We start from the raw sequence: 27,816 nt of genomic DNA, 5'->3' as shown, positions 1-27,816 counted from the left end.
GTAGAACACATAACAGTAATGATAGCAAACAGATCATTGATTCGGGTAGGCTTGGTGTTTTTATTTAAAATGGAACAACGAGGTAGCTGCTGAAGCTCGTGCCTGTATACAGCTGCTTTATATGGAGATGAAACTTTAACGAAAAAAAAAATGTAATGATAAACAGTAGGCTCATAACAAACAACATTTTTCTGAGGGTGCATGGAATATATGTCCCATGCAAGGCTATGCATTGCAGTCCTTACTGCATTAATTATGTACACGTACTGCAGGGCATGCAAGTGTATGCAGACACACGCTGACGAAATGACATTTTTTGCTACATACAAACGTGCACCGCACCAAATAAGACGCACGTGTTTGTAGTCAGGGAACACTCGTGAATATTGATGAAATCACACAGCTCGCTCACAGTATAAAACAAACACAATTGCGAACAATAAAATGCGACGCTGTTTAAAGAGGCGGACCCAGGTTACGAGGAGAATTATCAGTATGGCATACACACCACGTGTCAAGCTTTTGCAACATCTAAACACTAAATATGGAAAGTTGCCTTTGTAAGTTAACATGACAGTACCAAATGGAGAAGCCACACGAGAGAACAATTCATCGTGGGCTAAAGAATGTGTTTTAAATATTATACACAGCTTTGCAAAATAATATCGACGAGTTTTACTCGTCTAGGTGTGGGAGGTGTAGGCCTGATAAAATGCGATGTTGCTTCAGAGCCTTTCGTTCGTAATATTGCAATTTTATTCAACTCTTTCAAACGCGGCACCGTAAATTTCTACTGGGTGCTCAAACACGGCAAGCAGGTCGCGGGGCAAAATCTTTGTAACATTTTATTACCGAAACAGCGATACTAGCAATGCTTGAGCTGCACTTGCTGTTTTCTAAATTGTAACCTCTTCAATCTCATCACTGTGATCAGGAAACAGAGAGGAAAAGTACAGCAGTAGTACGTAGAGAAATATTCAATTTCAAGCCCTTTAGCAATATCATCTAAACAAATTGCCAGTTCACTGTTGAATTCTCGATGGAAATAAACAGCTGATCAGGGACGCAAGCTTGGCTTGGCACTGGCTTGGCCGTTCATACAGAGCCAAAAGCCGCTGCAGCAAACTGGATTGCGGATCGTATTGAGACAAAATATTTTATACATTTTTGTTTTCTTTGTTTCATTTCTCTAATTGCTCTTGTGATGGCGTGGACCGCGCTTCGTGATCTCATGTACCGGCGCACTGTTTTTAAGTTTAGTATGGCGCACGATAATACATGATTGCGTGCTTTAATTTAAAAAGGTTCGCGAGTATGGCAGCAACACTGCAATGTCGGGAAGAGGCACGGGGAAGAGGATAGTAGTAGAACCAGTAGCAGCTGCATGCCCGGGTGGAGCGACTGATGCCCAGATGGAGGAATGTCAACCCGATCCGTGCTCCCGACCGGGTTGCAGAAATTAGGTGCCTTTTCTCATCTTCTAACCACTACCACCACCACCTTTTGTGTTGGCCGTTCTGGCAGTTCTGCCGACTTTATAGAAAGAGACGACCCCGTCGCTTGTACTCTTCTCTTTTCCTTCGGGCATCAGCGACAACATTGACGGACGACGTGTTCGACTTCACCGTGCACGTGAGTATAGGTTGGTTTTTCATTCGAGTGAATTCTTGTTCAGATTTGCAACTTGTCGACTTCATCCTGATCACCTGTCACCGGCAATAAGTCACATACGTGTGATGTTTAGGTGAAATAAATGATAATGCACATTTTCTGCTCCATTTGCGTGACTTAGCTACACCAGGACATGAGGTAAAGCCTTTGTCGCCTAGCCACTAGCAGGCAAGATCGATCACTCGCATCCTTCAGTTCACGAATCAACGCGCCTGCCTTAAAATTAGTAAGCTGCTCGCAAAGAAATCTTACCGAGGCAATTTTTTTTTCTGTGAACAATGCACCGTAGATTTGTCTTGAATAACAAAAAAAAAAAACTTGAAAAATAAATGTCGCGACCTTTTAGAAAACGCCGTGTCTAAGAGCTAGACGCGGCATTTTGTAAAAGGCTCATTAAATTCAGTATGTTTTCGTAGTTTCTGCTTGAAATTATTATTGTCTATGAATTTCATGGCCCAATCTTTTGCTTTGGCTGAAAATCTTGGCGGCAAAAACTTTGTTCAGTGTCCCTTTAAGGGCAGGTGTAGATGCCATCATTTCAGTCGCAAATCTTTTGGCTAGTTGGTCGGCTGGTTAACAATAAGGGTACTAACTAGAGTTCCAGATTTCATCAGCAACACATCGTCATGGCTTCATCAGATGCTGCATTATATACATTCTATCCTCGTTTTTAAATAGGTGTACCGTATGGTCCGCTGTTACAAGAAACAAGCGAGCTCATGGACAGTGAGCCATGTGGTGCTAACTGGCAGCGAGGCTTGTGAATGGGACGCATGCGCATAGAATCGGGGTGCGCCCAGTTTTGTCTGCCATTTCTCCGCCTGTACGCATGACAGCATTGGAAAGCGCATCCGTATTTTAGCTGCGCAATTTATCTAGCCCAGTGCCTCCTGCTTCAGGGATTTCCTGTGAGCACAAAAAATGCATGATTTTAATCGTTGCTGCAGTGTTTTGCAAGTTGTCACCGTAAAGCACATCATATTTTTCGCATAATGCTCGCTGCAACTAGCAAGTTTCGATGACTCAAAATGCTGTTCAGGTCTGATGTAGCAAACATTTTAAGCTCGTCCTCGTGACCATGAAATATTGGTTTATTAAATAATGGAAGGCAGAGTTGGTATCAGTTGATTTACAGTGTGAAAATGAAAAGTGCGAAGGACCGTGCCTCGCAAGTAAGCCCCGAGAGCATGAGCAGAGAAGTAGCAGATGAGGATGCTCATGCGCTGCATTTCCAAATCTCACCAGCACTAATGCTTGACGGACTGCTGGCCACGCACTAGCGTGTTCTTTCTGAAACAGGACTTTGGCCCTGTAAGCAAGTTCTTGAAGGGCATAAGTAAAACGTAGAATGGGCCCCCTAAATGCACCCATGCTTGAACCATTGGGCTTATGAATTAGTGCCCTTTTCAAAATACAACTATTCTGAGCTATAAATTGTGACAGAACAGTGCACGAAGTTTAAAAATGGGAAAAAAGTCTTTAAACCTCCCCTTTATACATAGTGTTCCTGTGATGTCACTTCTGCCGTTGTCGCCCTCTCCCGCCATGCCCGGGTAACTCCCTGGGTACCTACGGCAGTTTACGTGCTGCAGTGCGGTTTGTTGGGGGCTCGTCATCTGTTGCTGTGAACGATGTGGAAGCATTGTGGTTTTTTGTTGTCTTACTTTAACAAGCTCATTGGATTAGGAAGGCCTCGCTCGTTCACTCGATACAAGACCAGATAATCAAGATGTGCGACACATATACCAGCCACGGCGTACACCGGCTGCCTGCCACAACCTATGAGGGCCTATTATCTTGCTTTCACTACGAATTGCCTGGCCCAAAAACAAGTGAAAGCTCAAAATCTCTCGAGCCGCAATTTTAAGAGTGGATGTGCGAAGCGCAGCTGCTCCCATCGAAAACTAGTCGTGCAGAGCTAGGCAAGTTTACAAGAGATATAATATTATGAATATATTGTCACGGCCTACGCCACCAAAGTAGCAATGCCCCCCCCCCCCTCAAGTGTTTTAAACAGTGCTGATGTTGAGCTTGAGCCTCTTTGATTGCAATTTGTGGAAATAGTCGAGGAAAATATTATACAAGGCAGATAGCGACTTTGCGTGGTGTGTGCCGCGGTAATGCCAGTCATCACTTTATTTTTCGCGTGTGCTTTAACACACTTTTCACTTTGTATTTTGCTTTTGTTGTACGCTAGTGTACAGTGGAGTCACTGAACATGATAGAGACCGTGTATAGAATTAATCGACTAATAAAAAAAAATACTGACGCCCAACTTGAACCGATCGGCTATACTTCAAAGTGAACTAATATTGTTTACCATTCTTTATAGTTTGTTTCAATGCAATACCAAATCTCCGCGATCGCCATCACGATTTTAACCGCCTTCCTCGCCATCACGATTTTAACCGCCTTCCTCGCCATCATGATTTTAACTGCGGACAAGTTTGTACAGTATTTTGGTAAGCTATATCTGTTTGCAGGTAAATACTTGGCTATGGCACTTACCCGTAATGAAGTTGCACCTGAAGATGCAAATATTGCAAAGTTTCTTCAAGTAGCTTTTGTTAATCTGCACCAGCCAAATACGCTGATACTTTTAGGAAAATCGGAATGTGCGTTCTCAATTTCAGGTTATAACTTTCAGCGAAGAAACACCCTAAGCTCTGCTCCCTCTGCGTGGACTACTAAATCAACTTGCCTCACTAGCAGCTCATAATTTCTCAAACTTGCATCGTGAGGCAAAACTAAACGGGTGCAAGCACGAGGAGACAACATGGCAGTTGTAGGCGATAGATTCGGTTGGTGCCCGGGCATGTTGGTGGCGCATTTCGGAAGTGATGAAAAGGCGCTGCGAGATGCACGTGCACACTTTGTATAGTTGCTGTATTGGACAGCAAACTTTTTTTCTTATCTGAGCAGTTGGACCAAAGGAAGCTTCATCATATGGCGTGATAAATGAAGCGAATCCACAGGTTGAACCACATCATAGCCTCGCTGTGCTTTTGTACTTTTTTTAGCCCGCAAAATTTATTTGTACATATAAGTGACAATTTGCCAGTAATAAGGCAGCACTTGTTTCTTTACCATATGATCATCTCCGGTGTGCTGCTGCCTCAATATTTCAAATTCTACGCATTTACACCATTGTATGCTAACTTTTCCTTCAAAGTGAGACAAGCCACATGTGTATCGTAGATCAAGAAGCATGCCAGTTTTACGTACTTGCAAGGTAAACTTCAGAAATGCACAGTTGATCAAAAATACTAGTTTAATGGTGCATCTACATAGCAGAGCACCTGTGGCACCTCGGGAACAAGATAATGCCACATATGTTACAAGAGATAATTAAAAAAGACAGGGGACGTTCCGTGAACAAATAGAAACAAAAATAAAATGGCACGTGGCAGCGAGCGAAGGCGGCAAGGGGGGGGGGGGGAGCTTGTGGGGCTTCAGCGGATGAACGTAAGGTGTGTGTTTAATATGTGGAAGAAAAAAAAATTCAAAATTTTGGCGACTGAAATGAGGGTGACTTAGTGAGTGCGCTCATGACGAGAGTAAACACGGTTATTATTTTTTTTTTCAAATCTCTTTTGAAAGCCACAAAAAATCTGTATGTGGTGCAGCCTAACAGAAGGTCCGTGAAGGCAAATTATGAATTCGTCGTTGTACAAAGGCCTTTTTTTTTTTTTTTTCATGCGCACCATCCCCGCCGCGGTGGTCTAGTGGCTAAGGTACTCGGCTGCTGACCCGCAGGGTGCGGGTTCGAATCCCGGCTGCGGCGGCTGCATTTCCGATGGAGGCGGGAATGTTGTAGGCCCGTGTGCTCAGATTTAGGTGCACGTTAAAGAACCCCAGGTAGTCTAAATTTCCGGAGCCCTCCACTACGGCGTCTATCATAATCATATAGTGGTTTTGGGACGTTAAACCCCACATATCAATCAATCAATCATGCGCACCATAAATAGTGCTCAAAATTTAATTGCATATATTGTTTTCATCCTCGCTGTATTCCGTGCTGTTTATGATGTAAAAAAAAAAAAAGTAGCACGCTGAAGTGGTGCTGCTTTTGGGCAACAGTTGAAAATGGCGGGGTGCATAAATGCGGAATACTGCCGCTTACACTCAAATCACTCTTGTGGTCACCTCCCACTGTTTGCAGCATGTGTTGTGTATACACAGCTGCATATTTCCTAGCTAGAAAAATTTGATTTTAGGTGTTTCACGCCATTTTCCATGTAACTATTCCACAATTGCACACACTGATCAGCAGGCTTTCAATTGCGCTGAAGGACACAGGTGCCATAAAATTCATAGTCGATTCTTTCAAGAAACCGTATGTAAAGGCTGAAGCTTCATGCGTACATACACACACACATACCATATTGTTTTTTGTACTTTATAAAAGCTGCGAAGGTCTCATGTGCCTCCAAGCGTAACCTGTCTTAATTATTCTCCATCACCGCAAAAGTTTGGCGAGTTTCAAATAAAAGTACTTTGCGCATGGCCACTTTTGGGTAATTTTTTTGTGTAGGTGTTATTTGAGCAGCCTACAGTGCTTACTTTATAAGCCTGTATCTATATGTTGCATTAAAAGGATGCAGAATGTGTGTAGCTGTACAATATAGATGAAGTGTAAAAATTAAGTGTGTCTATTGTAGTGTTCTTGCAACCAATCTTACCCTCGTATTCTAGAACGTCCCTCCACTCAACGCTTCACCTTCACTTGAGATGGCTGATGGGAGCGCCGTCTCTAAGCAGAGAAAGTCGCTGCATGTCAGCAATAATCTTCTCTGATTCTCGAGTAGCGCAGCGTCGCTTTCAAACGAGCAGCGGCACAGTGTTCAACTCTGTCAAGTGAAGGGTGAAAGTCGAGTCGGGGAGCGTTTATGAATATGGGGGTTAGTTTTCTTGTCTTGTTAACCTGCCATTAACACTGGATTGATGCTACTTCGCTCTAGCTGTACAGTGCTTTCCAAGGCTCAAGGAGGCACCGCACGGGGAAGGCTCGGAGCAAACCATGCGTGAGTTTCCTTTCATTGTTACACTATGCACGTACTAAGTGATAGACTTTAATGTACGCTATTTGTATTGTGCAAGTTTTTGGGGACATACAACTTCCAACACTTATATGTTCTGACGAAAATCACGCAAGAATGAGAGAAGCTTGTGCAAAAATTATGCTAGAGTGTAAGAAGCTTTTGCAGAAGTCTGTGAAATGAAGTTTTGAAATTTTGTGGCAATGTGTCATTGTACAGTGGTCAACAGTCTTGCTCAGCATGCTTGACTGCAGGGCTCCCGGCTGCACAGGCGCATCTACGGAATGCCTGATGCATGATGGGCCAAACGTCAGCCTGCACACTGGTGCCTCTTATCCCCGTTTGTCTGTTACATCAGTGTCTCTTGTAAAGGGGATCAACTGTGCTACCTTTTTTTTTTTTCGAATGTAATGAGTTCTTTTTCCAGATTATTGTTGTTTTAAGGTAGAGCCTCACATTTCTATCAACTACTGAAGATTCTATTTTTCCTTCTAGATGCTATGAAGTCACTCCTTGTGTTACAATAGAGTGAACACTGTTATGAGAAAAGCTACTTTATGGAGTTAACTCACTCCATATTGACTTAACACACAGAATTGGTGAAAACTACACTCCATTCCAGCTGCATTAGGAATAATATTCATTTGCATACTTCTGTTTCTTTTATTTGTTTGTTGGCTGGAGGTTTGAAGTATAGGGTGGCCAGAGGGCACTGTGTAGTCTTTCTTCATCTTCTCAATTTTGTGAACATCAATTGATAGCCGTATGGGAAGCAGCCAGCATGCTGAAACAGCAGTGCAAGCATGCAAGATGTTCACCAATGCATGCAGTCAGTTGCTGTGAGCAACCTACTGCATACAATTAACTGCGAGTGGTGAACTAACGCTGCACTATGTGTGCCTCCTGGAAAGCTGCAATGGTAAAGTGCCACAATCATATAGTAACATGGATAACATCGCAATTTGTTTGTTGAATAATTTTGCAACAGAATCAATGGAGTTTTGGATAAATTTGTGTATCTGCCTGGTTCATCAAAGCTACAGAGTCAAATGCGGTATATACTTGCGTATTATGTGTACTTTTTTTGTCAATCCGGTCATGTGCGAAGCTAGTAGGAATCGCTGGCCTAAAAGCTCAGCTGGGAATATATGTTGCAGGCGCTGTCACATCTGTCTCAAAGCGGATTGTCATTTGTTTGCTAAGCCTGTTCAAATGCCCCCATTTTCTTGAAGTTCTTCCGAACAGTGCTCACAAAAACCAGTTCCCACGACAGGGTTATACCAGAGAACATAAGTACTCTCCAATAATTGTCGGGAACCCAACGTAAAGTAAGATGCAGACAAGGAAGCGCGATGCCAACACAGTGCTGTGTGTGTCGCCCGTCATGTGTGTGTGTGTCCATTCCTTGTCCCAGTCTTCTATTGCGTTGTGTTCCCTCCGATATCTAACCAACACACCCAAGCTTCTATGCTAAGCCTTATTCAACGCACTCTTCTGCTGGCTCCCATACTGAATATTGCATGTCGAAGAACTCCACGCTGATGTGCTTAGCGGTAGCACGGTTTCAGTTTTCTTCGGTAAGCTTTATAACAGCAATCTGCCTCGTATATAATTATTGTAGCCTATCACAAGGAACGGTAAAAACGCAATGGCCAGATGGCGAAACAGAAAAAAAAAAAATGAGTGCGAAAACCTGCCTCATCTAGTTGATGTGACAGGTCCTTGCACGCGTTCAACATCTGTGCTGTGTCTCGGGAATGCATTCTTGCCGTGGAAGAGGTGGGAAGATAGGAGGCAAACCTTTAAGCACTTCGGACTACACATAAATAGGTTTCAGTTTTCAAGTTCGATATTCTAGGGAAAGCATAAAAGTTCATGGAAGAAGGGACCTTGCTCTCAGTCCATTTTGTGTAAGACTGCACTTGCCTGCTCGACAAGAGATGTGCCTGACCAGAGCATCATGAAGTCAAATGTGTCTGTGTGTGTGCTGGCAAGGTGGCTCGAGCTGGTTGGGGAGGGCAAAGTATGCGAGCAAAAAGTTTCTTGTAGTAAAGCAGGCTGGCTAATTATACTGGTGAGCAAATTATGTGAGGATGCAAATTGTGCAAGTAAATATGGCATGTACTCTTGTATGTTTCAGCTCTATTGCTACGGATCCTGCGGATCCAACTTGGCATCCGGCAGCAACAAAGAGAGGTTCTGCAGGAGGTGCGACAGCTGAAGCACAAGGTACGGCTCTTGTCCGTGCCTCAGCACGCCCAGCCAGCACAGCGCCCCTCTGACCTTCCCCGGCTGCCTGCTGGTACAATTGGAGAAGTGGAGGCAGCAGAGGCAGCTGTGCAGAGTAAAGCTGTGGCTGCGGCTTTGGTGTATATTTTTTGATTTTTAATATGCCTATGTAACATGCAGAAATTTAGTACTGCTTTAAGATACTGTGTTTCGGGAAACAAACTAGTCAGGTTATCTCATGAGCCACTGTACTACAGTCGAATATGAATAATTCGTACTCAAAGAGGCCAGAAAATTTGTTCAAATTAAAAGAAGTTCAAAATAATGAAAGTTACCGTAATTACTTGAATCTAACACGCACCTTTTTTCCGGTTAAGAGAGTTCATAAATCACATGTGCGTTAGAATCGAGTACGAAAAAAAAAAAACGAATATGGTCATTCTATTGCCATCGCCACTTACAAAATGGCCGCCCCCTACGTGCGTCGGCATGGCGCGTCGGTCATTTCTGCCTATGTATTTCCCATGCGCGGCACTTCATACATGTGCGGAAGAGTTGATCATGTTTGATGTTTTATGGCGCAAGGGCCATTTCACGGCCAAAGAGCGCCAGTTCATCTTACTAAAAACATGGACAATGATTGTGATAAGCGGCTGTATAAGGGCCATAAAATTCCTCGCGGTAAGGCGGGTAAAAACATACAAGTAATAAAATCATGACCATGTCGTGAAAGGTGTGTGCGGTGTGAATAGATGACAAAAGTTGGTGATAATAAAAGACGATGGTGGATATGTATGGCATTAGCTCAAGTGCCTCACTCGTTCATACCCTTGCGTCCAAGGGCCGTGAGGCAAGTGCTTTCTTGTGTAACCACCGCAGCAAAAACCTCTCTGGAGAGGTCATGCTACGGGATGCCCGGGTATATGATGTGAAAACTATGAATTTCTTTAAAAAACGCTAACAATGATTTGTGACTAAAAAGCGGTTCCCTACCGACGAACATTGCAGGGTGTAAAGGTATATGTTGTCGGTAGGGTAATGGAAAGTGTTGTTTTTTACAGTGTCCAATTGTTTGCACTCAATTAAAATGTGAAGGACTGTCAATACTTCACCACATCTGTCACACAATGGTGGATCGCCACCGGACAAAAGGTGTGTGTGTGTCGTGTATGTGTGTCCTATCCTGAGTCTCGTTAGTATTACCTCTGTATGACGCGATTTCGATACAGGCAGCCAATGACCAAGGTGTGGCTTAATAACGTGTAGTTTGTTTTGTGTGTGTGTATCCCACTTGCTCTGCCAGTATACTCTGAGGTTTCGTTTGAGAGACGGTTTAAGATCTACGGCCGGGATTGATATGGGTGTGAGGAGTTCATCATCTTGTAGTACATTAGCATCGACGGCATGGTAGGGCCGACTCCAAAAACTCAACGAGTGCACCACAATGCTGCTTCTAAAAGAAAAGTCGTCGCGTGTGCCGGAACGGACAGAAATCGGGCCGCATCGCGGTCATTCGGAGTTCCCGAAACGTGCGTGTGGGACTGGCGGAAACAAAAGCAGAATATTGTCGACAGCAAAGATTCACGCAAAGGCTTCAGTGGACCACAGCAGGGTCGGTTTGCACAAATTGAAGAGCTGCTCGGCGAGTATGTGATTAAGCAGTGAGCGGCACAGCGGCCCGTGACGACAGAACTGCTCCAAGTGCAAGCTATGCAGTTAGCCTTAGAAAAAGGGCTAATGCAGAGCCATTTTAAAGCGAGCAGGTGCTGGCTAACAAACTTTATGAAGAGAAAAGGCTTTTCCCTCCGAAGGTGAACGGGCATATGCCGGAAGTTGCCGGAGGAGTACGAAGAAAAGCTTCAGAGTCTTCAGAGGTTCCTCCTAAACTTGCGGCACAACAACGGCTACCTGCTTGGGCAAATCGGGAATGCCGATCACACGCCTCTTTACTTCCACATGCCTGGCACCACAACCGTCTAGGAGAAGGGGGCGAAGCAAGTTTGTGTACTGACATCAGGCCACGGTAAAACTAGAGTGACAGCAATGCTCTGTTGCACGTCAGATAGGCATAAGCTTCCCCCGTACTTCATATTTAAACGGAAGACGCTCTCAAAAAGAGTCATTTTCGCGAGTGGTGTGATCAAGCGGGCCAACGAGAAAAAAGGGTGCGCGTTGCAACCGATGTCTTAGCTTTTTTTTTTTTTTTGTCGTGGAAATTGGGCGCGCGTTACAATCGAGGGCGCCGTAGAATAGAGTAAGTACGGTAAACGAGCCGAGGGCTTACCATGCAGTGATGCATGTGCATGGAGAAGTTTTATTCACAAATTACAGGACATCCGTCATTAATTAAAGTAGTCAATACATGTCTGTACACGTTGGCCTTGCAACGAGTCAACAAGTTTTGCGTGCACTTTGCAAAGCATTTGTACTTCGGCTTCAGTATTCTCCTAGCTAAAGAAGTTGCGCACGGCAATATCCAGTGCTGACACTCTTTGAAGACAACTGTGTTTCCACTGTTATCATCTGCACTGCAGCCGGAGCGTGGCCAGCACGTGATGAGAATGGAGGAGCATCTCCACCTGGAGAAAAGCAGATCGGCATTCGAGAGAGAAACACTCCGCGGCAGCTTTTTTTTTTTTCTCTCTTCATGCGCGGTGTTGAAAGGAGAAGAGTCTCTACATAGCAGGAACGAAAAACAGGGAAGCGTGACACCGGCACGTTGCAGATCGGCATGAGAGAGCCAACTCTCTGCGACAGCTTTTTTTCCCCTTTTTCTCTTCATGCGCAGTGTTAAGAGGAGAAGGGTCTCTACGTGGCAGGGACGGAAAAAGCCGAAGCGGGGCACAGGAATGTCGCAGTTGGCATTTGGCAAACATTCCACCGCAGTCTTTTCTTTCCTTTTCTTCATTTTCTTCTTCAAGCACAGCGATGAGGTGTCTGAAGTGCCACCGCAGGATTGGGCGAGGTGCTGAGAGCATTTTCGGAGCGCGGTATAGCTTTAATAGGACCACAGCGTCAGTTCGAATTAAGTGTGTTGGAATTAATGAGATTCGACTGTATTTACTATAGTCTGTGAAGTCCGAGTGAACTGTCCTAAGCTAGCAGACGATGTAGGCGGCATCGTGTGTTTGATGGGCAGTGACTAGCAATAGCCTGCTTAAAACAGACATTCAGTAATTTTGTTCATTTATCACCCTATTTCGTGTCCGCTGCGGCTCTCTCTACTTTGAGCTACAGTTCACCCTGCCTTGTGTTAGCCGATTTTTTACTTTTTTAAAAATCTAACATGCACCCAATTTCGCAGTGTGAAGAAAAATGCACCTTTGTTTATTGTGATGAGATTTCTATAGCGACATGCCTCTTTGTTGGCTATCACAGAAAAATATAAACGGCAAATGGTGCGACCTTTATTTTTCTATCAGTTTCATCTATGACCAAGGTTTGGTCGCTCTAAGGTTGCCTCTTAGTACGCCTTGATCATGTTCATTTATCTTGTTGTGCTCTGCTTACAATGCATTGATTAAAAACATGTCCAAGCTTCTTTTTGAATTCCACATATTTTATCGTTTTTCACCTGTAGAAGCTACTCCTGGTCAACATTCAGGCAAAGACATTGTAACCTCGAAGAATTGTGTATTGGAATTTGAGCACTGTACAAAGTAAATATACTATTTCATAGCTAGAATCAATATTTATTTAGGGTTATAACAGTGTTGTATTTGATTTCATAACAGCGAAACTGCATTCAGAGAAGGACTCTGAAAGGTTCTCACACTGAGTGTGAGAGGGCTGATGTGGAAACCATTTTAGGTCAAGTGAGTTGAAGTTAGCGTAAAAAAACAATGAAATGTTGTGATGCCCAAAAATTCAAGTTGTTGTTTTCAGTGTCCTCTTCTTGCAGATTTTTGTCATGAAAACATTTCGATGTGCTGTTGCGTTTACCCCATCTATGCTTCTTGCATTTTTTTACAGTGCAAGCACCTCCTGCAGATTGGGGGACGTGGCCTTTGAGAAATTGGTGTGAATGCCATGAAGGCTGTATTGGCACATGATGTGCAAGTGTTGTACAGCCTTCATGGCAGAAAAGGGAAAACGGCCTTTGTGAACCTGAGGCTCTGTAGATTAGTGACAGGTTAGACTTGTTCATTGTTTTATGTGTGTGTACCCTTGTGTATTCTCTGTACTGCAGTGCTTCATGTGTACTATGGTATTTCTGTTCTTGTATGCAGATGTCATCTGCCAAAAAGCAGGGTGCGACCAGGCGGAGGCCCTCAACTTTATTAAGAGGTGGCTGCCAGGGTCTGGTGATCGCTGTGGGGGCAGGAAGCGGCGCTTCAGAGGAGCATTTGTTCTGGAGCAGCCCGATGATCCCCACTCTCAGAGTGCAGATAATCGGCTGCTCGCGGCAGCTGGCTTCCTGCCCAGCCACAGCAGCCAGGGCCTTGACAGCACCACTGTCACTGTGCCCCCAACGCAACCTGACCTGCAGTAGAGCGGGCCTTTTTTAGTTGTGTATATATATTTTTCAATGTATACATTTTTTGTTGTACCAAATAAATAAAAAAACAAAAAATAAATAGTCTGCAGACTGTCGGTGGTGCACTGTTCGGCTAGCTTATGCTGATTCGGACGCACCATCACCATGTTTTAGTTACAAAAAAATGCTCTAAACTAAGAATATTCTCGATTACCATGAGGGAGACACATGTGGGGATTGCAAGTGGGGGACATACGCTTTCAACATCTACTTCCTAACGACTTTTTTCGATCTCCTGTACCAAATACCAGTACCAAATAAAGCACTCGCTATTGCAAAAGATAAATTGGTAAAAAAATAAACTACACTTCTAGTGTTAGCAAAGGGAATGTGGTATAAAGGATGAAATAGACCGAGTAACTGCTTTCAGTTCTCAGCATTCAATTTTCTGTTGCCCCAAGTATACAGGGCTGCAAAGCTACAAGAGCGGGTCATCGAGGCATATTGTTTAAATCTTCCGGTAAGAAAAATTCCCTACTAATAATGGTTACATAATGGCAAGCCAATCAGTAGCTAATATTCGTCGTGCAGGAAACATCGGTGTAATAACGGCATTTGATTGGCTGCAATGTGGCCCTGGATTGGTCCAATGTCGGTCGTACATCCGTAGCCAATATTCGTCGTGCAGCAAACATCGGCGTAAAAATGGCATGTGATTGGCTGAAATATGGCCCAATGTTGGCCGAACATTGGCAGCTTTGTCGGCAATACGATGGGCCTTCGTCGGCCCAATGTTGGTTGCATACTGGCTAAAACATCGGCAAAACGTCGGCCCATCATTGGCTTGAACGTCGGCCCGACATTGGAAGAAGTTGCACTTCCGACGTCGGCCCAACGTCGGTGCCGATGTTAGCCGATGTTGGTCCAAGATTGGTCCAACGGCGGCGTGCTGCCTGGGTTACATCGCTTACACGATGGAGTACTTCGTAAGGCCCGAAGTAGTGGCTAAAAAGTTTTTCAGAAAGTCCGCGGCGACGCACTGGGGTCCATATCCATACTTTGTCACCTGGTTGAAAATGCGCTTCGGTACGACGCTGATTATACCGATAGGAGTCGATACGTTGTTGGCGGCGTATTCTGTATCTCGCCATCTGTCGTGCTTCCTCGGCTCTTTGCAGGAAGTCGTCTAGGCCAGGTGGATTGCTGCTTTCATCATTCAGTGGTAACATGGCATCCAGTGGAGTGGTGACTCTTCGGCCGAATACAAGTTCAAATGGTGTCACTCGCGTTGTTCCTTGAACGGCTGTATTATATGCGAACGTGATGTAGGGCAATATTTCATCCCACAGTTTATGTTCGACGTCGATATACATTGAAAGCATATCAGTCAGAGTTCTGTTCAAGCGCTCCGTTAGGCCATTTGTTTGAGGATGGTATGCTGTAGTTCTTCTCTGGTCTGTGTGGGTCATTCGCATCAGACATTTCATTAGGTCTGCAGTAAAAGCTGGGCCACGATCTGTAATTACCACGCTGGGTGCACCATGTCTGAAGACTATGTTGTTGATGAAGAACTTGGCAACTTCAAGAGATGTTGCAGTGTACAGCGAGTCGGTCTCAGCATAGCGAGTGAGATAGTCTGTGGCTACGACTATCCACTTCTTGTGTGCAGTCGATGTCGGAAACGGGCCTAGGAGATCCATACCAACTTGTTGGAATGGGGCATGCGGTGGTTCTATTGGCTGGAGGAGGCCTGCAGGTTTCACGGATGGAGTTTTGCGTCTTTGACACTCACGGCAAGTTTTCACATAGCGCTGAACTGATGATAACAGTTTTGGCCAGTAGTATTTTAGGTGAATTCTGGCGAATGTACGGCTGACACCCATGTGCCCAGATGTTGGCTCATCGTGACATGCGTGCAGAATCTCGTTTCGTAAAGGTGCAGGTACAACGAGTAAAAACTTGTCACCATGAGGCTTGAAGTTCCTCTTGTAAAGGACCCCTTCCCGAAGACAGAACGAAGGGAGCCCTCTGGATAAAGTGCGCGGGACTTTAACGTTGAGTCCTTGGAGACGCTGTATAAGCGGCAGCAAATCGGGGTCATTTTGTTGTTGTTCAGCGATTTCTGATGCCTGGACGACGCCTAGAAACGGGAAGTCTTCTTCCTCCGGCTCACTCGTCTCCACTGGTGCGCGTGACAGGCAGTCGGCATCGCTGTGCTTTTTCCCAGATTTGTATACCACAGTAACATCGTACTCTTGTAGCCTAAGGCTCCATCTTGCTAGTCGGCCAGAGGGATCCTTAAGATTCGCCAGCCAACACAGGCAATGGTGGTCACTTACTGCTCGGAATGGTCTACCGTAGAGGTACGGCCGAAATTTACTTATGGCCCAAATGACCGCGAGACACTCTTTTTCGGTTGCAGAGTAATTTGTCTCAGCTTTCGAAAGCTTGCGGCTGGCATACGCTAGCACTTTTTCTTGGCCGTTTTGCCGCTGGACTAGAATGGCTCCGAGGCCGACGTTACTCGCATCGGTGTGAACTTCAGTTTCGGCAGTATCATCGAAGTGGGCGAGGATTGGAGAGGCTTGCAGGCGTGTTCTTAACTCATCAAATGCTTCCTGTTGTTCACTTTCCCACCTAAAGGGCACCTCGTCTTTTGTCAGATTAGTAAGTGGTTCAGCAATGTTCGAAAAATTTTCCACAAATCGCCGATAGTACGCGCATAAACCCAGGAAGCGACGTACTGACTTCTTGTCTTTGGGTGTCGGGAACTTCGCGATGGCAGCTGTCTTTTCGGGATCTGGCCGAACGCCGTCGGAGCTGACGACGTGTCCGAGGAATCGAAGCTCTTCAAAAGCGAAGTGGCATTTTTCTGGCTTGATAGTCAAGTCTGCTAAACGAATGGCTTCTAATACTGTGCGGAGTCGCTCTAGATGTTGGTCGAATGTAGCGGAAAATACGACAACGTCATCCAAGTACACCAAGCAGGACTGCCATTTAAGTCCCGCGAGGACAGCGTCCATCATTCTCTGAAACGTAGCTGGCGCTGTGCACAGGCCGAATGGAAGCGCTTTAAATTCGTAGAGTCCGTCTGGGGTTATGAATGCCGTCTTTTCACGGTCGCGCTCATCCACCTCAATTTGCCAATATCCGCTCTTGAGATCAAGGGAGGAGAAGTATTTCGCACTCCGTAGTCGATCGAGTGTATCATCGATACGCGGCAGAGGGTATACATCCCGTTTCGTTACGCTGTTCAGTTTCCGATAGTCGACGCAGAATCGAAGGCTGTTATCTTTCTTTTTAACAAGCACTACGGGAGACGCCCATGGACTGCTGGAAGGCTGGATCACGTCATCTGAAAGCATCTCCTCCACTTGTTTCTTGATGACGTCTCTTTCCTTTTGCGATACTCGATATGGGTGTTGGTAAATCGGTCTCGTGGCTTCTTCTGTTATAATCCTGTGTTTTGCAATAGCCGTTCGTCGCACCTTAGAGGACGTTGAAAAGCAGTCCGAAAACTCTTTTATAAGGGCAAACAATCGTTTCTTTTGATATTCTGGGAGCCTATGGTTGACGTTAACTGATGCGTCGACGTTGCAGGTCTCTTGTGGAGTGGTTGGCGTTATCGCTAAACTGCATAGTTCAGTCGCCATGCAGAACTCGTGGAAATAGGCGGTAGCCATACCTTGCGCGATGTGCTGACATTCATTCCCAAAATTCGTAAGGAGGACAACTGAGCGGCCATTCGTTAAGTGAACAACACCCCTTGCCACGCAAATTCTTTTGTTTAAAAATAGCTCTACGTTTCCATCCGCTATTCCTTCGTGGTCACAAAATGCCTTATTTTCAACAAGCACCATTACACTACAGCGAGGTGGCACTGTGACGTCATCATCAACAACGCGCAGAGCAGTAAGACGTCGCTTTTCCGATTCCTCCACCGACATAGCTTGTTCTGTCGAAAACGTTACACTGGATCTGCGCAGATTAATTATGGCTCCATTGGCTTGCAGAAAATCCATTCCTAGTATAAGCTCCCTTGAACAGTCCGGCAGCACGATGAAGTCAGCAACGTAAGTAAAGCCTCTTATTTCGAGCCTTGAGGTGCATCTGCCGAGCGGTGTAATAGTGTGGCCACCTGCCGTGCGTATCTGTGCCCCACTCCATTTTGTTACAACCTTTTTCAGTTTCTTTGCCAATTTGTAACTCATTACCGAATAATCAGCGCCGGTGTCAACTAAAGCATTCAGCTCGTATCCGTCTATTTTCAACCGCAAATCTGAAGTAATCTTCGCACTGCTGCGCTTATCCTCTGTAAACATAGCATCGTCACCTTGAAACCGCAATGGAGGATCTTCGCAACTGTCTTTATCAGCGGCCTCACCTCCACAGGTCGCTTGCTTCAGTTTTCCTGGTGTGGGCTTGTAGAACGGTGCCCAGACCGTGCGGAAGAAGCACGTGGGCTGGGTGATCGGTAACGCCTGGGCGACGGCGATCTTGGCTAATGTTGGCGTGGAGTGAGTGGGCTCTGGCGCGCGGACAAGTACTCTTCGATTTCGGTTGGCCGTTCACCGTTTCGAGGGCATGGTGCGTACAACGGAAAGCCCCTTAATCCTGCCTGTCGGTAAGGGCAGAACCTATACAGGTGACCTGCTTCCCCACAATGGAAACACAAAGGCCTGCGCTCATGGTCACGCCAGATGTCACTTTTCCGGGGCCTTTGATCCACGTAGCGAGCTACACCACGGGCTCGTGGCAGGTAGGTAGCCGTCGGTTCCAGTGGACGAGGTGCGCTGCGTACCGTTTGTGGGCAAGGAGAGGCCATCGTAACTGCTGCATTGGTGTGCGCCGCGGGTTGTCTGAGTACTTCAGAGTACGTTGGGATGCGTTGGATCGGCTGTGGCGCACGCTCCGGCTCACGTATCATCTGCCTCAGTTCATCTCGTACTACGTCGACTACAGACAGTGTTGCTGTAGTGTGAGGCGCTTGCAACTTGCTGAGCTCTTCCCTGATCACCGACCTGATGAGTTCTCGCAGAGCGTCCATGTCACTTCACTGGCGTCCAGAGAAGACATTGGCAGGTGCATAGTTTATGTCTCGATTGTACTGTCGAGCCCGCTGTTCTAGCGTTTTCTCTATGCACTGTAAAAAAAAATGTCTCGGTACACAGCAAAAGCTGCTGGTAAATCGTTGCCGGAGGCATTCTGTAAATGAGTAACAGCAGGCTCCGTATCACGAAGTCTCTGTTATACATTTTTCCGTATTCTCTTTCACATCATATCTGTATTCCTGAACACAGCAGATCTGTTATTTCAAACACAGCAAATCTGTTAACCCAAACACAGCAAATCTGTCAACCCAAACACAGCAAATCTGTCAACCCAAACACAGCAAATCTGTTAACCCAAACACAGCAAATCTGTTATTCCAAACACAGCAGATCTGTTATTCCAAACACAGCAAATCTGTTATCCCAAACACAGCAAATCTGTTATCTCAAACACATCATGACTCTGTTTGTAGGAATACAGAATTTGCTGTATTTAGAGGAGGAATAAACGGAGATCGCTGTAGAGCAGTCTGGCTGTAAATTATTCCGTTATTATTAATGAAAACAGAAGCTTCAGTAAAACACCTGGTTTCGTTTAATGGCTTTTCTGTGCTTGACTAAGGTTTTGTGTAGTTTCTTTGCCTTGAAGGAAAGAGTTGTTTCACTGAGCATAAAATAAACTTAGTTTTGGTAGTAACTTAATTTGTGAAAAACTAACACAAGCTTTTGTTGACCAGTACTGTCGAAAAGCCGATGTTTTACGGGATGGAATGGAATGTTTATGTGGCTGCCTGTAGATTCTCATGATTGAGTTTTATGTCCAATTTTATGTACTGTTTCAACCTACACTAATGCAGTCTTTATGTACTGTGTGTGTGTAAACCACCCCTGCTGCTGCATACCATATAAATAATAATGCAACATTAACAAAACACAGATGAATTTATTTACATATAATACATGTGCTGTAGCTTGCTACATCACCATTCTTCATCACTTCAGCATGTTTATGCCTGAAAAGAATGTGAAAAACAAGTGATCAAATGAATGCAAGAAGCAACTTACACACACTTTATAATGCCTTCTCTGTGTATGTATATGGCCCTTGATACAAAAAGTAGGGGCACGTGGTAGAGCAAAATGTGAAAAAAAAAATCGCTTTGTTTTCTTTGCAATTTGGGGAGGGGTGTCCCTTTGTGCATCCACATTCGTGCTTTTCATAAACAGCATTTTTGGTGGCTCAAAACCAGTTTTTCCAAAAGGAAGTAGCCAGTGAAAACACACTCTAGTGCAAGCCCCTTGCATTCGCTCTATGCTTACGGCCTAATTTTCTGACGTACAAAAGTCAAAATGCTTGTCTAGAGTCAGCTGTGTATAGAAGATTGTCGGGTAACTTCTAAAGCAGTCCGAAGACACTGTGCACCTTTGTATTCACAATCCGCCTTCAGAATACATAGGTTGGAACACTTTCAGCTCCTAGCATCATTACACCTTGCATTTGCCGTGCTTGTCGATAACCTTAGATGCTGGGGGTAAAGAAGGTTCTGAGGAAGTGTAAATTTCGTTGAAGCCCGTACAGTTTTCTTGTTAATGTGAATAAATCCCTGTGACGTACTGAGGTGCTGAACCAGCAAGCTCTTTATTGTTAAACCTCCCAGCCTTTTCAGCATCTTTCGAGGTGAATCACGTATATACATGGGGACAACGGGTATGCTCTAATGGACATGGACTAATATTTCTGATGCAACTGAATAACAATGTGTGAGAACGACTCAGTGTAAGTGTTGAGTTAATGGGAATTGAGTCACAGAATCTTTCCTTTCTTTGTTTAGGGTGAGAGTCCTAGAAATGGCGACATTGAATATTTTTTTTGCATTTAATAATGGTAGTATCACACGAGCCTCTATTCTGAGATAGGATTGAAGCTTGGCCAAACTACAATGAATTTGCTGGAAATCGTTGACCACACTTGACGATACGTTGCAGATAGAGCTGAATGACATCTCACAAAAAAAAAAAAAACAAGACAAGCATTGCGAGAGGCTCCACGGCGAAAAATTGACTTTGGCAGTGATTACCAAGCTTGTAACTACTAAACAAAATAATTGAACAGTGTTTCTGACAGTGCGATCACTTTTCACCTGTTTTTGAACTTTATTCCATATCTCAAAACAGTTTTTTATTACTTAGCTACCATTATTTCCCATGTATTTTAAGATAACCAGTTGATTATTTTTTTTGTATACAGCTACTGAAGCAAAATAGAAGCTATGCACTTTACCGTTATTGTGTTACAAATTTTCATAGATGCCAATTAACTCAAAAGTCAAGCTCTAGTGGTAAAAAATTCACAAAAATTCTATATTATGAAGTTAAAAGAGCAAAAAGTTTGGAAGAAAATGATGTATGGATTATATGAATATCCCTTTTAGTCACTGAGAAAACTACCTAAAATCAGCAAAAATGCACAGGATGTATAGGGCCTGCCCGGCGCTCCTGAGAAGTTTCCCACTGGCTCTGATCATGCTCAGAATGAGCAGTTACATTTTCAGAAATATTTGTTGCTATTGTATAGCAGAATGCACGGGTGAATACCTATACTGATTTTCAACTTTGCATTCTGCTGTTAAGCTCTATGTGCCACATATAGCTACAAATTATGGCTGAACTTTCTTAATATAGATTTACCAGCGCAAAAAAAGACGGCACATATTTTAATCATGAACCAACTCGCCCAAGCAGCAGCTTTAGTGAAATTTTTTAAGCACTGTTTATTGATCACAGAATGTTTTTTTTCACTATGCTGAGGTGGGAGGGGGGGGGGGTTGAGGATCCTGTAAAAAAACTGAAAGAGCTTGACCTGAACTAAGAAACATCATGTGAATATACACTACACTTATTCGTAGCCAGGCGGTGGCACACCGGGCCCGTGCCTCTCCCCTCCTTCCCCCCAAACTTTTTTCTCCATGAAATACTTAGCGCAAAATTACCATTTGCCTGCCCAGACCTCTGGTTCAGATCAAAAAGGGCCCCCTCCCCCTAAAAAGTTCTGTGTATGCCCTTGGTTTAGATGAATGAATTTCCAAACCCTGTTTAACATAAGCATCAGTGAGATTAGATAGATATATGGGGTTTAATGTCCTAAAACCACATATGGTTATGAGAAACGCTGTAGTGGAGGGCTCCGGAAATTTCGACCACCTGGGGTTCTTTAACGAAGCATCAGTGAGATTGATAACTAGGATAAAATTAAGGCCAAACCTTCCATTTTTCTCTTTTCACAACATACTATATGTCCTTGGCACAATTCACAGTATATAGAAATCTCAATTGAGAGTGCATTTTCATGTGCTGGCTCTTGTGAAATAATAGCAGTATATTTTGACTACACTCCGAAGGACAAAAAAAAAGAAAACGCCAGGCTCATAATACTTACAAACAAATTAAATTGAAAATGCAAAGCCACAATCAAGATAATATTCAGCTCTAATAACCGGATATCATCAGAAAATGTGTATGATTCATGCTCACACTTTCACTGATTGAAACGCAGCTTCTGGGCCAACTTCATTATCTTTGTGTGCACACTTGTGCGAGACTTCTGGCCACCTTCGCACCTGCTGCCCTTTTTCGTGTTGGAGCCCTTTAAGGTTATCAAGGTGTGGTTCAAATGAAACATATGAGAAGAGCACAAGGATGGGTACAGACTCGTCAATGGGCTTCATTTAGAACACGTATGGTTACACGCTACAGTCTGCAAATTCCTCATCTATGCATCATAGACTTGCATTAATTCTTGTACAATCTGAGCCAAATACGCTGGCCCAATCATTTTCCTCCTGAAAAAAAAAAAGAAGACCTCAGCAAGCTTAGGAGCCAATTGGTCAAGGCTGCATCTCCGAATTTCATTCTTGCCAGTAATGGCTGTCATAGTTTCTGACAAGTAATCAATGGACTTTCACTGAAGTCAGAGGCAGATAAGACCCTTGTCAGGAATCAACAACTTGTGTTCCCTGCGCCGTTCATATATATATTGGCCTGTTTGATTGATGTAAACATTCCTCCTGGTTTGATAAGCAACTAACAAACTAAAAGGTGTGGCACTTAGTGCAATTTTACACACCCTACTAGTGGTTTGTACGCTCCCAAAATTTTTCCAAGGCTTCCTTTGAAAAAATGTGCAATGGCCTTTTTCAGTCTTCGAATACGCACAATCATAAAATAAGTCTTCACATGCTCGTGGTAAATATGTTCAGAATGTATGATCTGATGTTAAAGTTGGGTTAATATTAAAGCACAGCATTTTGTCTGGTGAGCTAGTTTGTGGGTGAAGGTTACTCTTCTGTGCCGTTCAAGGTAAATGCTAAGACCCCGCATTGCCTCTATGAGGTGTGCAAGATTGCACTAAGTGCCACCCCACTGAGTTCGACGTGCGCTCGTCAAGTAGGATAACGAAGTCACTCAGACATGGAGGAATGTTAACATTGGTCATACAGGTCAATGTATAAATGAATGATGTAGGGAACACCAGCCCTTGATAAAGACCAGACAAGGTTCTCACCTGCCCAACTTAAATGCATACGAATTGTTTACTTTTAGTAAACCATGGCAGACTTTACTGGCAAAGACAAGAATTGAGATGCAGTTGTGACCCAATGGCACTTGAGCTTGCCTAGGCTTTTTTCCTAATGAACAAAAGCAATGATTGTGTCTGTGATACTTCACTCAGACTATCAGAATGAACGCAGGTTCCCTGCATGAGTGTACTGAATAAAACCCAGTTGCAGGTCTGCCCTCATCTTCCACTCTTCTCCTCCGACAACATCTGTTATTTAAGTGTATAAGTATCTACTGCACCTTGTAGCTGGAGTTAGGCTCACACTCATGTTGTAAAATGTCATCAATTTACTTGACCTCCTCGCACAACAATCAACACATAATGATATCGACAAGGGAACTCACCCAGTGCAATGATTGTAGGCGTTGATGGCAACTCGGCAAGCTTTTCAGTGATGCTTGTTCCCTCCTGGATGAGCAAAAATATCCCATGTACACAAAAGCACAAAGAGATATGTACAGTTGCGGCCATTCCAATATATAAATCAGAGATGCGATCCCTGCAATTCCGTTTTCCACCATGGTTCCTGGTCTATTGCAGGCTGTGTGCACCAAGTACAAATTACCTACCTAGGAGCCTTGAAACTTGGAACAATTTTAGAGCAAAGTAGAATGGATAGCGAGCACGCAAAAAAACCTGCTCACATTTTGATTCATTTTTCTCTTTGGATTACAGCAACATCATAGACAACTCTGAATGATTGCAGGTCAATATATCAATGTTAGTGGTGATAGTATTGCTTAAAATTATTTTGCATGTGCGACAGCAAGGGACAAAGTGAGCAACATCTTGCAACAACTCTGGCCTATTCCCATTCTTAGTGCCCTCCTCACTGCGTCGTAATGAGGCACTACAGCCAAAGTGACGAGAAACATTGTTCTGCAGTGCATTGCAAAAAACTAATGCTTTGTGCATGTGGAGCACTCTGATTGCACACAAACACTTTTTTTCCCATTGAGCCTGAAAAAGGCTAGTAAACCAAGTTTGTGCACTGTGGTTCACCATGCGTGCACCATGCCCCAACACAGTTTTTGTTGCATGAAGTCTCACTTTTCACAGCGCTACGTTCCTTCTCATTCACTCTGTGAACTTTATAGTCGGATGCTTGGGGACTTCACTCCCTATCCTAGTGGCTCTGATGAAACAATGGCACCTGCCCGCACTAACTGTTGGCTCAAGGGCAGTGTATTTTTTTTTTCAGAACATTTTTGTGACTACGACACAATGCGGATAACCAAAGTAAGTTCCACAAAAAAATTGAAAATTGCCTTTTTTTTACACTATCTTCAAATGCTGATACTTGTGACAAAGCGCGTGTTCCGGTGTAATTTTAATGAATAATGCTGCTGTACAAAGCCACCAAAATTACCTTAAAATGAAGCACAAAGGCAAAAGATATGCAAAGCTACACTATCCTCCTTTTAACTTGTGTCCAGCAATTCATGAATTAGGTATTTTTGGATGTTTAGCATATTTGTTCTGTCAAAAAATTTTGCTGCAGCGGTCACTAAATTCTCATACGGTAGCATTGCACTTGTTCTTTATGGGAAGAAAATACATCGATTAAGAAGTGTAAAAAAGTTAAGTCTGCTCAAAGTTCAGAAATTGTGAAATTAGAAGAAAACTGATTTCAGCAGTCAAAGTTTAATTTTCCTTTATACAAAAGCAGCTTTTTTCACAAAATTCAACTGAAAAAGCTATTGTTTTGTGCTAAAAACCTGCACAGCATTCAGTCGATCCCAGATATATTGAACTCGAAGGGGATCGCGATATATGTAGTTCAATATATCGATGAGTCGAAACACAAAATATGTGTATTTAAGGCATAAATTAGAGCATCTCAGACCTAAAAACAGTTTTTTGAAATCCTAACAAGCACTTAAAGAATGATTCTCTCACAATATGATAAAGAACAAGGCCTGAACATCTACTTTTGCAAGTTATCGCACTTCATTTCACTTGAAAATAGTCTGTAAACTTTTCTCTCTTTTTGCGTGCCACCAAGTTTCAGTTGTCCTCAATATCACTGGACCCTTCCAAGTAAGCAAATTCAGCTCATTCGGCCACAACAGCGCTGAGTGGCACTGAATGCCAATGTAAGCTCCGTAGAGCGTTGGTGGCGAAAGCAATAATTCCACGGCACCGTCAACATTGGGCATCATCTCGGCATCCATGCAGTCAGAACCAGCGACGTCGTCTTCTGCTCCAATGAAGCCGCTCGCTGTCCGAGATGGTGCCCGAAAACACTAACAAGGCATAGAATTTACTGAGGCATTGTACGCCCTTGACAGCAGTCATGACGCACTCAAAGTCGTCACCTGGCACAAAGCCCGCAAAGAAACAGTTCACGACTGTGCTTTACTTGAGGTCGCTCCTAGCACCAGCCATGATTTTTATCGCTACGAGCGTATCAATGTGTAGCGCCGACTTCCAAATGATGATTTATCAGTAACGAGGCGAGAAGTACACAGGTCCACAAGCCACAAAAGGCGATGCTGCCCACAAACGAGCAAGCTCCCACCGTCAGCATGTTGGTGATAGCGATGTCACTTGTGGCTTTGTCATTTTGTAACCGACAGCTGTTGCTTTGGTGCGGAAAGCTAGAAAAAAGCGTAGCCTCCGAAATGAGCGTTCTAAAACCGGAAGCACCAAAATACCTCATGAAGTTGCACATCTCGAAGGCCACGCTTTTCAGTCCCACATGCCATCATACACGATTGAATGCGAACATCGCAATGAGATCACTAAACTTCCTTAAGTCATTCCACTTCGTTTTGGTGCCCTCGGTCATCACCATGCCCCCACGTTAAAACCTGCAGATCGCACATCAAGCATACCGGTGCACTCACAAGTGCTGTGCAACGAGCTAGATCAGCAAGATGGAGTTTCAATGTTTCACTTTTCAGCACCCCCTTTTAGTCACTTGCACGCGAAAAGGGATCGGAACTTGTCGAATTGTGGCTATAAATGATCATTATTTGTTAGGAAAAATGCAATTTGTGGGCTTTAGCGTGGCTCAGAGTTCAATTTAGCGGATGTTCTGCTGTGCGTGAGTTCGATAGATGTGTACAGCAGTCCCGTATTTTTGCATGGGAAATTCAAGGGGATCTCTCAACTTTTTGATATAGCCAATAATTCGATATATCATAGTTTGATATACCCGGGATCGACTGTATTCTATAAAATCTAGAACCTAAAGCTGTTCTCAACAAACCAATACATCACTTTCTGAAAAGATGTTACTGTCCAGTTTTGTACTAACATAATGCAACAAAGTGAAACTTACTTCAAATACTTGGTAAAGGTAGTTCTTGTCTTCCTTAAAATGCGCGCAGAGGAATGGTAGCACAGCTACCTGGACTGCTTTTTCTCTTTGTCCTTCGTCTCTCACGCGCACCACCAGTTCCATAGTATGTTTCGTCGGCGCCTCCTCCATCATCTGAAATAATGCAGGCGCACAGGCCGCCATCCTCTCCTGGAAGATTTCCTGCAATTATTCCAAAAATCAAAGTAAATAACAGTTACTTGATAATAGATGAATTCATCTGTAGAGATATTAAAGTGAAAACTGATTGAAATGTAGAACTATATTACCACCCTACAATTGAGTGCAACAGCTGTGACACGCCAAAAAAAGAAGACAAAAAACAGACTGGTGGGGAATACCACCCTGAAACTACTGCACCAGCTTACTAGAACATGTTGTTGGCTAGTAGGTTCAGGCTGAAGAAAGGTAGGGACGTAAACCACATAGACAAGAAAAAAAGAAGTGGACGAGATAGAGCATTGATTGCAACAGATTTTGTTTGCAAAATAAAAAAGGCTCCTTTTGTTTTTGTAAACACCAAAGCATATGAGCAGGAAAATGGCGTGCACTCCACGATTATGACATCACTATAAAAAAAAAAAGGGGTTCAGCGGCAAATCGCTGTCACAACCAGACTCCCTTTCACAGTTATCTCCAACATCAGCAGGGGGTGTGCTACTGTGCTCTTGATCTGAACTGGATTCAATTTCAGGTACTTCCGTGCACTGTGTTGCAGTTTTGCCCCGGTGATACCTTGAAACATGTGTTCTGAAGGAACCTGCTGACCTCAGCACACTACCACAACCCACAAAAGGACACATAACAGCATCAATTCCACTCTCCAGATGGGCAGCTATGTGACCAAGAAGCTCCGTGCGAGTAGGCACACTCGCCCCGCATGACAACACAGAGCAGACAAACGCATCATCAGTCTGTTTGCTGCATCGCTTCTTGTGATGTCTGAAGACGTGACTTCTTAGGCTCTGATAGTTTTTAAACAAAGCTCCACAAGGCTCACAAGGGCAAAGGGCACCGCCCAACACACTGCTGTGATAGTGGTAGTGCTCGAAGTAGTCGGTCAATGTTGAAAATGTCTGTGCGCAATGCCGGCAAGTGGGCATTCTTCATTGATGTTATGGCTGCAATGAAGGTAGAGCACTTATTTTGCTAAATTACATTCACTGGCTTGTGCACTTTTTCAGACCGCCCAATTTTATAATAAAAACACTGCTACAATGGTAATAATACCTTACAGTCTACAATAGTAGAATCATTCCAATATCTGGTTAGCATGTCAGGTTATGTTCAATTTCATATGAACATTAGCCAATGCTTTTTAAGCAGTCCTATATATAAGAGCACAGTGAATATAAATATTCTTGACCTGCTACAAATGTTTAAACTAAGTTGAAGCAGGCGGCGCA

The 27,816-nt window shown here is 43.9% G+C and overlaps 1 protein-coding gene across 5 annotated transcripts; it reads left to right on the top strand.

Moving 5' to 3' along the window:
* The first annotated feature begins 1,069 nt into the window (after positions 1–1,069).
* LOC142803810 (uncharacterized) lies at positions 1,070–13,516 on the top strand. Of its 5 annotated transcripts, none has more exons than XR_012894308.1 (5): positions 1,070–1,632; positions 6,641–6,695; positions 8,851–9,077; positions 12,912–13,071; positions 13,169–13,305. XR_012894308.1 is itself a non-coding variant. In XM_075889933.1 (4 exons), the coding sequence occupies exons 1-4, from the start codon at positions 1,405–1,407 to the stop codon at positions 12,948–12,950; spliced, it is 549 nt and encodes a 182-aa protein (XP_075746048.1). In that variant the 5' UTR covers positions 1,070–1,404; the 3' UTR covers positions 12,951–13,309. The 5 variants fall into 5 exon arrangements, 3 of the variants coding, with proteins under 3 accessions (XP_075746048.1, XP_075746047.1, XP_075746049.1); XR_012894309.1 differs by having other exon boundaries at positions 1,071–1,632; positions 8,851–8,939; XM_075889933.1 differs by having other exon boundaries at positions 12,912–13,309.
* The last annotated feature ends 14,300 nt before the right edge of the window (positions 13,517–27,816 follow it).

This window comes from Rhipicephalus microplus, chromosome 3, assembly GCF_043290135.1.
Source record: "Rhipicephalus microplus isolate Deutch F79 chromosome 3, USDA_Rmic, whole genome shotgun sequence".
Classification (NCBI taxonomy): Eukaryota; Metazoa; Arthropoda; class Arachnida; order Ixodida; family Ixodidae; genus Rhipicephalus; species Rhipicephalus microplus.
Note: the sequence above shows the minus strand (reverse complement) of the source record. Positions and strands in the feature narration are given on the sequence as shown.

Coding starts and splice junctions, on each gene's coding strand:
- LOC142803810 (XM_075889932.1), top strand. CDS start 1,405: ATGCCCAGATGGAGGAATGTCAACCCGATCCGTGCTCCCGACCGGGTT. Junction 1,633..6,640: donor TGTTCGACTTCACCGTGCAC/GTGAGTATAGGT, acceptor CTAGCTGTACAG/TGCTTTCCAAGGCTCAAGGA. Junction 8,940..13,168: donor TGCGACAGCTGAAGCACAAG/GTACGGCTCTTG, acceptor TCTTGTATGCAG/ATGTCATCTGCCAAAAAGCA.